This window comes from Mandrillus leucophaeus, unplaced genomic scaffold (assembly GCF_000951045.1).
Source record: "Mandrillus leucophaeus isolate KB7577 unplaced genomic scaffold, Mleu.le_1.0 Scaffold73, whole genome shotgun sequence".
In the NCBI taxonomy this organism is placed as follows: domain Eukaryota; kingdom Metazoa; phylum Chordata; class Mammalia; order Primates; family Cercopithecidae; genus Mandrillus; species Mandrillus leucophaeus.
Window position 1 is genome coordinate 2,018,407 of NW_012107919.1, and position 13,559 is coordinate 2,031,965.

Consider the following 13,559-nt stretch of genomic DNA (forward strand, 5'->3'; position numbering starts at 1 on the left):
GGAAATGAGGCAGTTCTAGCTGGCTTCCAGCCACCACACCAAGCCCCTCGAGGTGACCACAACCACCTGCCACTTCTCCCGCAGACCTCTGGGCTGGGAAGCCCTAGATACACTGCTCACCTCCGGCCTTGATACCAACGCCTTCCAAATTCCACCAGGCAGCCAAGACCGACCAGAAGAAACTTCCACGTGTGTGGATTTCAGAACGCTCACAGGCAGCTGGTCTTTCTAGAATATTATTTATTAAAAATAGATTCTCTATCCCTCCCCTCACCCCTGCGAGCAAAATGGCCTTTCCCAACATCTTTTCCCAAATGGATGAGATAACAGGTTTTGAGGACGCAGATGTGGCATCCTACACAAACTACAGGCTCAGGTGTTTCTGGGACAGTGGCTCTGCTGGAGCCAAGAGTGGAACAGCACAAGACGACATCAGCAAACCCCGGTGCACCTAACTGCGTGCTGCCAGGGATGCCGGGACGGACTGGAGGTCCTCCTGCTCCAGGCACAAGGCCACAAAGAGAGACCCAGCGGCCCAGCAGCAGCCCCCTGGGCACCACCAGAAAGCGATGTACTTAAGGGCCTCAGGAGGACGAGAGGCAACATGGCTTCCACGTGTGCGAGAATGAGCCTAAAAAGCTGGCCCAAAGCAAAATATGAACTTATAGGAAAGGAGGGCCCTGGACTGGCTGGGGAGAGAGAGACTCCTAGCAATTCTAGGTGGCAGTGCCCAGCCATCAAGTTCTAAGGAGACCCATCTGGGAGTGACTCTGCCTTCAGCCAGGTTGAGCTCGCAGACTAACACAGGCCCGGAGGCTGAATCCGCGGCCAGTTTGCAGGTGTGCCGGGGCCTCTTGTTGCTTATAACAGTCCAGCCAGAGAGGGTTCAGGAAGTGAGAGTATCTTCCCATGATCAAACACTGATGCCAAAGTTTCTCTTCACTATTTCTTCCGCTTCAGTTTCATATCTTTTTTGTTCTTTGTATCTCTATTCTTCTTCAACTTCTTGCTCTGTTTGGATTCTTGTTTGGCTTCCAACTTCCTTTTCTTGTCACTAGAGAAAAATCAAAAATAGAAAGAATGAAATATGTACAGATCTGAACATCTGAGACTGCTTGGTTTTAAGCTTGCTTTGCTTTGTGAAAAAGGGTTTCCACCGTTTGAAACTTGATGTAAGGACACCCGATTGGACGTAAATGTTCTCTGCAAACCTATTAGGGGGCAGGCATTGTGCTGGGGCTGGGGACACACCACACAGACCAGTTCCTGCCCTGACCCAGCTCTTAGTCTGTGGAAGAACAAATCTTGATCTTAACACCTGAAATCCGGGTTCTCCTCAGAGCTCGGTATGCTGTGCTCCCCTCTCCCAAGACAGATCTAAGGCACCACAAGGATTCCCCACCACCACTCTCCACTCACCACTCACCACTCACCACTCTCACCACCACTGCAGTGACTCTGGAAACCAGACATATTTATCCCAATGACCCTGAAGACAGTCCTTAACACAAGGCATGAGACTCCAAGGAAAACCCTGCCATAATAATAGCCATGATGTGCTACTATTATTTTATTTATCTTATATGAGAAGAAGAAATCGAAAACAACAGGTGACACCCAGTGACCAGTTCCTGGATTCTTCATTGATATACTGGCACAGGAATCACTCAGCAAACGGCCACCTGCCATTAAGAAACATAGGTTTAATTTTGCTCTGGGAACAAATACTTCCCTACAAGGAGACAGAGAAGAGTTCAGTCCAGATACCATTAAGGTTGTATGAATGAAGTACCTCTCAAAGGAAGAAAAAGAAATGCCTCAGAGTATTTAATGATAGCTACCAGCACTTTTAGCTCACAAAGTTCAAGCTTTCACATTTACTCAGAGCCATCAAGCACATCAACAACCACACAGCACTGGCTGGTTGGACTCAAGAGGCTTCTCACTACCAGCAATGGCCAAACCAATGGCAGGAAAGGCCAAGTTCTGCAGAGTGAGGAGCTGAGGCTGTCTCCACAGCAAGCACGCTCTCCAGCCTTTTTTTCCAGTGAAAGCCACCGTGCTCAAAGCCAAAGCCATCATGGGCCCTGTGCTACATTTCCCATACTGTACAAACCAGAGACAGGTCACACCGACAGTGGGCTTCTGTACTGCACCACAGAGCATCTGGGAAATGAGGCCGGCATCGATGCTGGATCCTTCAAGATGCCACAGTGACTAATGGAGACTCTGGAAGATAGTATCTGATTTCTGGGATCTATAGTTCCCAGAGACACAAGGTTTCCTCTTTCCAAATGTTTCCAAAATATAAGCTTTTAAGGAAACCAGTAACTAGGGGACTGCCAAAATCTCACCCTCCCCATCAACCCCCAAATCAGCTGTGAAAGCCTCAATTCCAGAGGCCCTGGGCAGGGAAGGCCTCATTGTATTCCCAAGGAAAACTGATGAAGGTTCCAGCCTAAGTTATTTACAAATGCACCACTCTGCAGATAAGAAGCTTGGAGTGAAGATTTTCAAACAGTGGTCTAAGGACTGCTGGGGTCCCTAAGACCCTTTCAGGTGTCCACAAGGTCAAAATGTACTTCTATTAGTATGAAAATAGTTATTTGCCTTTTTTCATCTTCATTCTCTCATAAATATTCAGTTTTCCAGAGAGTATAAGATATGACAGCACAAGAGTGTCAGTGAAGACACAGACACGAGTATCCAGCTGCCTTCTATTAAGCCAGATATTGAAGAGATTTGCAAAAATGTATATGTAAAACAATGCCACTCTTCTCACCACAATTTTTATGAGAGTGTTTTTCCAAACAACTGAATCCATTATTACTGTGAACAAATGAATATTTTTTAAATTTCTCCGTTTATTTTCTTTTTAAGATTTTTTTGTGGAAACAGGGCCCACTATGTTGCACAGGTTGGTCTTGAGCTCCTGGGCTCAAGCGAGCCTCCTGCCTCGGTTTCCCAAAGTGCTGAGATCACAGGCATCAGCCACCGTACCTGGCCAGTTTTTCATTTCTAATATGGGAAATTACAATAGATATAACCAACAAAAGTCCTCTGGGGGCCTTAATTGTTTTTAAGAGATAAAGGAACTCAAAGACCCAAAACCTTGAGAACTGCTGGCTCAAAGGAAGGACAATGTAACAGTTAAACCTATGGCCTTGCAGTAGAGAAACTTGGACTTGATTCTAGCTCCAGCTCTCACTAGCTATGTGCTTCTTGGGAATTTACTTAACCCCGTAGAGCCTTGGTTACTTCATCTGAAAGCAGTGACAGTAATAAAACAGCCCCCTCATGCTGTCATCCTGAGGGCTGAATGATGAAAGCCCACAGGCAAGTCTCAGCCAGTGGCAGCTTCTGGACTGTTCCCTCAAGCCCTTCTCTCTGATAGGCCCAGCGCCCTGGCAAGGCTGACGAATACAAACAGTGAAGAGATCCATGCCTAAGAGATGGCCCTCCTGGTCTGTGGGAGATGCACTGCAAGGGTAATGGCCAAGGGACTCTCAAAGGGAAGAACCATGACTTTTCTGTCAAAGCTTTTGCTCCAACCTCCTATTTTCTAGTCAAAGTTAAAGAGAAGCAGAGAGGCCAGAATGCCTCTTCCGCCAGATGTAGGTCAGACCTTAGGCCCTCACCTTTTCAGGCTGATGATCGAGGCGTTCGGCCCAGCTTTGTTCAAAACTTCATTCCACTCTTCATCGTCCCCACGGATTATGTATCTTAAAAAAACAGAAGGGCACTATCAAAGCCTGCTTGAAAGAAGACGGGACTGCTTAAGAGAAAATACAACAGTGACAACATTCTTATCAGACCTTTCCTGTCATGAAAGCCAGGCTGAGCAGTGTCAGCATTTGAACAGCAGAAAGGACAAAGGGGACGAGCATGCAGGAGGGCCAAGAGATGTGGCACTTAGCTCTATGGATAGAAGCTCCACAGAAGCGAGGGTCACCAGGTCTGCTGGCGGGGGTCAGTGAGGACAGTCCTGCACAGAAGGCGCCTGCCTGGCTTCTCCCACATGACTCTCATTAACACCCCCCAAAGCAGCTTCCTGTCGTCCCCACAATCTTCTCACTCACTCCCACCTCCAAGCGTTTGTCCACAAGCCCTTGAACTGTGCCTCTTCCCTCCCTCCCTTCTCTTTTAGATTTAGCAGTCCTGGCAAATCAAGGTTTTGATATTACAAAGCTGAGGGCAGAAACTACAGCTCGATTCTCTGACCAAGGACTCCTGGCCACCTCCATCTCACACACCCAGCAGCCACCATCACTGATGACCCAGAAACAGGACTACAGGTCACAGAGGCTCAGAGGCCATGAATTCTGGAGTTATTGTTCACATCAATCCAGGCGGTGGAGGGAGAGGCAGCACCACTACAGCTGAAGCTCAGAAGGGACTAGGAGGATCCCCAGACGGTTTCAGAGCAAGGGTTTTGCTTGTTTGGTTGGTTTTAGCAGTAGAATCCTTTCTTCAAACAAAGTCACGTGTAAAAGCCAAATAGAGTAAAGTAACCATTAAAGTGTCTGCTCATCCAATCGGCACCCCCACTCCTGGAAGGACCTGAGGTATGACCTGGAGCCTTGGGGATCGGAGAACGCAATTTGAAAGTCAAAGTGGCCGCACTGGTCTCAGGAACCCAATTCTTCCAAAATTATACAAGCAGGCAGTTAGAAGGTCAAGTAGAACTGTTAGCGCTCCTAACATTGATCCCATGAAAGACACTTCCCAGGGCACCTGGGATATGATTAGAAGAAACGTGTAGGCAGATTCTTAGGGCCCCAGAAGCCAAGGCAAAGTCTCTGCTTCCCACAAGCCTTACTCAGAGAGGTCCATGCTCTTCAGCTTCCCCACTTCTTTCTTGTGTTTCTCCTGAAATTCCTTTGCTGCTTCATCCTGTGGTTAAGGACCCATACAGAGACTAAGTCAGAGTCAAGGACTGAACCAAGCACAGGAAAAGGGGAAGCTGGGGTGGAATAGCACAATGATGAGAAAACATTTCCTTCTCTTCCGTCCACCTGCAAAAACCTTGTAGGCAGCTCTGATTATTTTAAGGTAGCTCTGTATATAAAATATGCATTTAAGAAGTCACCAAAAAAGACAAAACATTTACAACAGATGCTGGAATCCTGCATTCATAACATACACACACAACCAATGGCAGGTACAACTCTAGGCCTGTGTGTGCTCAGACAATGCTGGGTCCATTTGCCCAGTTAAACCTATGGAATAGCACTTAGCTCAATGAGTGCAGAGGACTCTTTCTAAAGGGGAAGGGAAGACAGTCTGCATTCACAGCCTAAGGCAACTGATGGAAAAGCCAGGACTCCTGAGGCCTTGAGTAGGGACATACCAGGTCATCACTGAGGGTCTTCATTGTGGGCTCCATGACCACATCCTTCACTGCCACCATCTGCTCCTCAATGGCCTTTTCCTGAACTTCATTAAACAGCTACAAAAGATGACCACAGAGAAGCAGAAGATGAAGGAACAGCAGGCGCCCAGTCACCCGTGACCCAGACGCTTGGTCTCTTATAGAAAGGTGTGCATTTTGAAGACATAAAGCAACACTCTACAGTTTAGGAATATGGATATTCGCAAGAAGAGTTGAAGAACACAGACTGGATATGTACCGAATTCCTAACAGGGATGCCTCTGGGAGAGGACACACACAACTTCACAGATTTTTCAGAGCTGAAGTCCCGGATTTGTGTGTGTGACGAGATGCAGCAAACACAGCTAAATGCTAACATGTGTTCATCTCGGGAGCAGGGAGTGGGTTCGCTGTACTATCTGAGAGAGATCAAGCCCCTGCCCTCGGGCCGAGGTTACCTTCACAACTTTGCGGATGATCCGGTTGAAAAGTCCCATCAACTGGCCTGAGGGCAGCTCAATCTCCTTTTCCAGCTGGTCCACAGACTTATGCTGCAGGCCAATCCCCAAGAGAAGAGCCTAAAGGATGGAAAATCTGCTGGGTGGGCCTCTAGGACAGGCCCTTGCCCATTAAAATGGCGCCAAGAACTAGGGTACTCTCTTGCCCAAAGCTATTGGTACAAAGGCAGACTAGCACTGTGTATATTGGCATCTTCTCTCTCATCCTGTTACTGAGACCACCAAGAAATGCTGTCTTCCTTAAATCCCCAAAATAACTTTTATCCTGACAAATACCTGCTTCACAACTACAATAAAAGTTTGGGATGTTCCTGAACCTCTGCTAAGGTGGAGTTAAGTGTCAAGGCAACGTAGCGGGGTGGAAGCTGCAGCTCTCTCACTTCGTATGGCTGGGCATGTTACTCGACTTCAGAGCCCAGGTTTCCTGACCTGTAGAATGAGGAGACCACTACCCACCTATCAGATCTATGAGGAATTAAAGGCACACAATTATGTCCAAGGGCCCAACCCAACACCCAGCAAACAAACAGCTCCACAATCCTCGCTTCTCCTCCTCCACGCAAGCAGCAGGTAGCCTACCGACTGAGCCGCGGACAGGGCCAGGTCCCCCAGCTGGTTCAGGAAATAGATGCGGGAGATGGCCGGGATCATGTCCATGATGAGGTGATAGTCCACCATGTTCCGTGAATACATCTCCAGCCGCTTCAGGTCATAGGGGAGGAAGAGTGCTTCCAGCTCCTCCCGGCTCAGGGCTGACCACAGGACACAGAGCCAGACAGGTTAGGTCACCTGGCACCCTCAAGAGATAGCACACAGCCCCCAGGCGGCACCCTAACACACAGAAGCATCTAACAGGGCCTGGCAGCCATACCACACAGCCCTGGCCCAGAGGGGCACCAAACCTGCTCCTGCCATAGAAGGGGCGGCTCCGGGCCATGTGCAGGGAGGGGACGGCTGCCACAGGACCCTTGCTCAGTTCCCATACTCAACACATGGACCAAGGAAAAGCTCCCTGTGGCCTAGGGTTAGGGGAACACAACTACACTCTTTCCCTGCTTTGTCACTTCATTCGGTGTCACAGAATGTGTGTAACCTCTGCCCAGCTCAAGATATACAGATTTCTCCATCAAAATATAAGTGGCAAAAAAGTATATACACACACATATACACATATATATGCATGTTATACCTACATACTTATGTATAAAATATGCAATAAAACTAATCTCTTACACATTTTTTGTTTTTTAAATATTCAAATAGAATCTGTATGCACAAAGCACTTCTGTGTGCTGTTGGCTACAGAAGGCTAGCAGCATGTTCTTACTACAATTTCATGAATGAGGAAACTAAACCTCAGAAACTAAACCTCACTCCCCTAGAGCACAGATGTAAATCGGCCTCCATAACAAACCAGCTACATGAACTAAATGGACACCTCTGACGTCAAATTGCACAGCCAGAGTCTTACCATGAAAATGGAAGACAACACAGCGTGGGACAGAGCAGAGGCCTGGCAAGTGGGTGGTGGCCAGCGAGTGACTGCAGGCTAGAACCAGGCCCTCAATTTCCAGCCCACAGATACCACACCCACCTCCGACACAGCCAAGCCACTCCCAACCCTCCTCCCTGTCCCGGCCCGGCTCACCCGGCTGGGCTGGCTTCCCCATGTTCCTGTTCTGAATGATGTTCAGAGCCAGGGAAGGAGAGAAGGTGCTGAACTGGTAGGACAGCAAGGCTAGGAACCGTCGTCGGAAATCTGTGGGGTGCCATCACGCAGAGTTAGAGGTCTGGAGGCATCCCCGGCAGCCCCCAATCACCTCATTGTCTCCCCAGAACCCCCACTCCTCAGTCACCTTTCCAGAAGGCTGCAAGCCAGCCTCCCTGGTCAGCCTCGTCCTCATCAGTGAGTGTCTTCAGCATGATGCACGAGTGCTCTCCAGTCAGGTCATTCTGGACAACACAGAGGTTCAGCTGGCACCAAGAACCCCCTTTTTTGAACAACCCATCATTGATGAAGGGTAAACACTCAGAGAAGAAAGGCTTGGTGCTTCCGCGGGCCTCTCCTTCTACCTGGGCTGGGAGAGGCACCCTTCTCAAACACAGCCCTCGCCTTCACCTTCCTCATATCACCTCAGTTCACATGCAAGGGCTGTAAAGATCACTGTCCTGCAATCTCCTCAAAAGCGTCACAGACACAGAGCAGAGGTGCTCACTCTTCCAGGCCTGCCTCTTGCTCGGGACCTGCGGGAGGGAAATACCTGTTCCTCTCAGGTGGATGCTGAACTCAGTCATTAGGGCTTAAGCTCCACACAATCCAGTCTACATGGGTTTGGTGCCTCACAGCAGGAACTCCAGGGACAAAACCTATATCTCAGTGCTGGCAGCCAGTCTGCAAGTGCAGGCTTCTTTAGGTGCTAAAATTGCGACTGTTTTTACATTTTCTGCTACATAACAACAAAGCCCATACCATAAAAACACCACTATCAAATCGCAAATGAACAGTGCACAGTACAAGACCACATGGACACACCGCAGACCACACAGCAGCGCACTAGCCTGCGTTCTCCTTGCAGCTGACGGCCGAATTTACATCCCCAGCCTCCACCAAACGCACCGACAGAGAACCAACCCATCTCTGCGGCTCCCTGCCTGCACGGAAGCAGCCCAACACCCAGCGGTCCTCACCAGTCCCACTTTAAACCCTCGGACGGACACTGGACACTAGCCTCGGATACTGGCTTTGCCCTAAACCTCCAACACTTCCCTCTCAGCCGATGGACTCCCCTCATCTGGGAAGACAGAAGCACTCAGAAGAGAACGTCATCATCCTCCCAACCCCAAATCAGCCAGCCAACTGACGCCTTCCATTCCCATGCTCTCTGCCTTCCCTGGGTCCGAAGGATGAAGTAGGTGGTCACCTCCCTTCCTGAGTCTCGAGTCCCACCCACCACTTCCTCAAGGCCTGCACTCTGGCAGTCAGCCCCCCTCACCTATACCACTACTTGCAGAATCGAACCCAGCAGCAAACAAACATTCTCTAGACTCTCCCATCTGACAATCCCCCTTTAGCTTCCATTTCCCTCTAGCGACCTTGTTTCTCTGCTCCCTTTCGCTTCCTGAAAGAGTCGCCTGTTCCCCTTCTAGTTCTTCACCTCCTCTTCCCTCTGGCCAGGCCAAAGCCACCACTCCACTGCCGCTGCTTCAATGCAGTTCACTGCTGCTGATGAATCCAACGGCCAGCTGTCCTCATCCCCCTCATCCTCTCTACAGGGCTGACTCCCATTCCCACTTCTTCACCTCGACGTGGACATACCCTGACTTTCTCCTGCGCATCAGGGCTGTTCCTTCTCAGTCCTGTATGTGCTGTGTCCTCTTCCTCATTCCTCTAAATGTTAGGGTCCAAGGAGTCACCCTCATGTCCTTTCACTGGCTCCAGATATTTTTCATTCACTCAACAAAAGTATTTACTGAACACACACTACACAGCAATTGCTACTCTAAGTGCAAAGAGTACAGCAATGAACAAAACAGACAAGAGCTCCGTGCCCTCATGCAGTGCATTTTATTATGAATATGCTGATGGCTCCCAAAGCTCCATCTCTAGCCCCAAACTTCCCTACCTCCATATTACTGTAGTCAAATAAATGCCTAGTCCACATTTCCACTTGGATGTCCAATAGGCATCTCACATTAATGTCAAAAAAGAACTCCCACTCTTCCCTCCAAATCTGCTCCTCCTGCAGTGAGTCCCACCTCTGACAGCACCTCCAACACCCAGTTTCTCAAGCCAAAACTCTAGGAATTACCCTTGATCCTCCTGTCCACTCTCCTTCCTCAGAATCTGATGAACAAGTCCACGTGCACCTCTGCCATTTTATGACTAAGCACAAGGCATGCACCGTGTAGTCGGGGAAGAAATGTGTAATGACGTGGCCCGTCCCTGAGGATGGCTGTTTCCGTGTCCATCAGAATAAACCTCTTCAGAGGCACAGCCACCTGCTCAGAGCGACGCAGCACTAGGGCTCTTTGCAAGGACAGGCCTGTCACCTACCACAACGGCAAACCTAAACTTTTCCTCTGCTGGATGCCTCACTCACCGGGGTCTGTCTCAGATAAACAGGAACAAATCCAGCTCGTTTCCAGAACCTGCAAAGATACAAAGACAGTAGGTCACTGTGTGTGGCCTCTGGGGAGCGGCTGACAGACACACAAGGGCAAGCACCAGGAGAGCAGGCCACGAACAGCAGGCTAGCACAGGCACCAGCTACCAACAGACACACAGCCCACAGAACTCTTCTTTCTCAATGCCAAGGAGTGATGCTGAGGAAGGAGGGCAGGCACTTACTTGAGGAGCCTGGGGGTCAAGCCATAGGAAACACCCAGGTAATCCAGGCGCTCAGCGGGCCTCTCATTCAATTTGAGGAGTAAAGGAGGCAGGTCCTTCCGGGGAGTGATGACCTCTTCCAGCAAGCTGACAGCCTGTGAAGATGCCAAGGAGAGAACACAGTCCACTCGACACAGGGAGAGAGACATCGTCAAGCAACCCTGCCACAGCTCACTCTGGACTTAGCACAACAAAAACTGGGAGAGGTTTCTTGGTTTGTTGCTGTGGTTGTCAAACTATGGGAACACCACAGTCAAGCAATCATTCCCACGTACACAAAACACCTCAACATGCATGGAGTCACACTGCTCTGGACCTCCAGAATGCAGGAAGACAGCCACAGAGTTTAGGAATGATTGACAGACGCCGGGAGTGGTGGCTCACGCCTGTAATCCCAGCACTTTGGGAGACCGAGGCAGGCGGATCACCTGAGGTCAGGAGTTCGAGACTGGCCTAGCCAACACGGCAAAACCCCATCTCTACTAAAAATACAAAAATTAGCCAGACGTGGTGGTGTGTGCTTGTAGTCCCAGTTACTCAGAAGGCTGAGGCAGGACAACTGCTTGCACCTGGGAGGCAGAGGTTGCAGTGAGCTGAAATCATGCCATTGCACTCCAGCCTGGGAGACAGAGTAAGACTCCATCTCTTTAAAAAAAAAAAAAAAAAAAAGAAAAAAGAAAAAAGAAATGCCCGACAGATTTACAAAGGGACAGACAGGTTCCTATGATCCAGCATGAAGTCCAGGTTCTATCACCTGACAGCCTTGGGAAGTGACAAACCTCTGAGCTTGAACTTTTTTCATTGCTTGAGACAGGGTCTGGCTCTGTCACGCAGGCTGGAGTCCAGTGGCAAGATCACGGCTCAATGCAGATTCAACCTCTGGGGTTCAAGCAATCTTCCCACCTCAGCCTCCCAAGTAGCCAGGACTACAGGTGTGTGTCACCACGCTCAGCTAATTTTTGTATTTTTTGTAGAGACGGAGTTTTGCTATGTTGCCCAGCTGCTTCGACTTAAATAAAAGCCCCTTGCCCAGCTCCCAAACAGACATACTATGAAAATCAATGAATGCACATGAAAGGCTGTCACAGTTACTAGTATCAGTCATTCTTATCAAGGAATGACAGAACTTCCCTTAGTCTGAGTGTAGGATGAAAGAGATTATAGAGCAGTGATTCTCCAACTTGAACAAGCATCAGAATCACCTGAGAATCTTGTTAAACTACAGATTACAGGGTCTACCCCAGAGTTTCTGATTCAGTAGGTCTGGAATGAGGCTCAAGAATTTACATTTTTAACAAGCTGCCAGATGATCCCAATGATACTTATTTGAGGATCTCAAGTGTTCGGTTGGACAAAGCAGCAGTAGAAGAAAATGAGAGAGGGGCCCAAAGCTCTGGACTGGTTTTTGTTGATGCCCCTAAAAACCCAGAGAATTATCCTCCCAAGAAGCAGGACACAGAAAGTTCGTCGAAAGACGCTTACCTCACTGCTTACGGTGTGAATTTCCTGCGGTGTCTCAAGGACCTTTTCCTCCAGACAAGGAAACCTGCCTTCGTAGTACATCTGCAGCAGCTGCAGAGCACGGGTGCCATAGCCCATCTAGGAGTAAACATGAAGGGGAAGAGGCAGAGGGAAGAGAGCTGCTCTCAGTCTAGCCATAGCCCATCTAGGAGTAAACATGAAGGGGAAGAGGCAGAGGGAAGAGAGCTGCTCTCAGTCTAAGCCACGGTGACTCCCCTGTATTGCTTCTAGAGAACCTTCCCTCCCCGTCAAACTGCAAGGGGCAAGAGAACCAATGAAGTTCCTCAATGAGGTCAAAGCAGAGACGCTTAAGACTGAAAGCAGTGTGACTCGAGTTCTTAACACTGGTCTAGCCCATCAAGAACAGCCACTTGATGGTAAGGATGGCTGTAGTTTCTGGTCTCCAGATGGGCAAGCCCAAAAGAGAGGCAGTTTCTGTATCACTGCCTGAAAAGGAAGCTTCTACGGCCAATTACCCAGTGAGGTGTTCTAAGAAGGTCATTTTGGTATGCGGGTCTGGTTCACAAGTCCTTGCTCTCACAAAGGAAGAGTGGGCATATGCCATCATCCTGTCCACCTGCCCACCCCGAACCCTGGCTAAATTCTCCAGAGCAGGGAAGTACCTACACTTCACTTGCTTCTGCTTGACCATCTTCTTAATCCAACCACCAAGTACTCCCCACCCTAAAGTGCCACCAGCAACACGGCTACAGGGGAGCCTGAGGACACATTACCCCTTGATAATCCGGGTGAACAGCAATGCGAACGACCCTTCCACCAGAAAGACCACCAAAGTCTGGATCTTGGAACTGTGTGGGAGACACAAACCAATAACTTAGCAACACAGACATCTTCAGACACCGCCAGCTTCCCTCAGACATGCCAGGGAAAGCCCATCACCTGTTCTGACACTGTCCATGGAATCAGGTCCCCTGAAGCCTTCTTGCCTCGAGACAGACTGTTCAAGATGGACTGGCGAGAAATCTCCCCTTCGAGGCACACCTGTGGGGGAAGCAGGACAGTGCAGGAAGAAAGGCCAGCTCTGATACACAGCCCACTCACAGAATAAAGCTTGCTTCTCCGACTAGGCCAGTTGTTTCCACACCCGTGTTCAGGTTTAACCCTGACACTGACTGACACATCCATTCCTAACAGGAGCTTAACTACCATGCCCCATGTTACAAGACAGAAGACAGCCCCCTGACCCAAAAAGTAACAGCCACATTGGAAGAGAGTCTCTATGCATGTTGTGAGTGTGCCAATGTCATCAAGACACAGGATGCTCATGAGGCTCTGCACAGAACAGCACAAGTTCAAAACAACTCAAATGTCTAGCAAGTGAATGGTTGAACAAATCATGGTACATGCATATAATGAAATACTACACAGCTTTTAAAACTTATGAGTATTTTAACACTGCCTAAAAGTAAAAGCAGATTACTAAATACTGCATTCCCATGTATATGAAAAGGAAAAGTGATACAGAAATGCATAAATACATCCATGCTAGGCATTAAAAATTGGTTCCCCAATCTATAGCCTCTAATGCAAAAAGCACCATGTATTGCTTTTGTAATAAAGGGAGAAAACAAACAAGTCTGTTTGTGGAAGAAGCTGTGAGTCAAAATAAGAGAGTGGTCGATTCTGACTTTTCCCCGTCCACGAACAGCGGAGCTTTGGGTGTCTAGTGGCACTGACCTCTTCCAGTGCACCCTAGTCACCTGTCTCAGCAGACCCAGCCCCTTGGTTCCAGACTAGGACT

At 48.9% G+C, this 13,559-nt stretch overlaps 1 protein-coding gene across 1 annotated transcript in view; it reads right to left on the reverse strand.

Moving 5' to 3' along the window:
• Window positions 1-223: 223 nt before the first annotated feature.
• Window positions 224-13,559, reverse strand: part of NAT10 (N-acetyltransferase 10 (GCN5-related)) — a 41,898-nt gene continuing 28,562 nt past the window's right edge. Inside the window, exons 16-28 of the mRNA XM_011965612.1 lie at window positions 12,698-12,997; window positions 12,532-12,606; window positions 11,759-11,875; window positions 10,238-10,371; window positions 9,990-10,038; window positions 7,746-7,842; window positions 7,538-7,648; window positions 6,469-6,641; window positions 5,830-5,949; window positions 5,351-5,449; window positions 4,820-4,893; window positions 3,639-3,722; window positions 224-1,054 (exon numbers count right to left, since the gene is read on the reverse strand). Coding sequence (XP_011821002.1) covers window positions 943-1,054; window positions 3,639-3,722; window positions 4,820-4,893; window positions 5,351-5,449; window positions 5,830-5,949; window positions 6,469-6,641; window positions 7,538-7,648; window positions 7,746-7,842; window positions 9,990-10,038; window positions 10,238-10,371; window positions 11,759-11,875; window positions 12,532-12,606; window positions 12,698-12,997 — 1,545 coding nt within the window. The 3' untranslated portion in view covers window positions 224-942. The remainder of the gene's footprint in view (window positions 1,055-3,638; window positions 3,723-4,819; window positions 4,894-5,350; window positions 5,450-5,829; window positions 5,950-6,468; window positions 6,642-7,537; window positions 7,649-7,745; window positions 7,843-9,989; window positions 10,039-10,237; window positions 10,372-11,758; window positions 11,876-12,531; window positions 12,607-12,697; window positions 12,998-13,559) is intronic.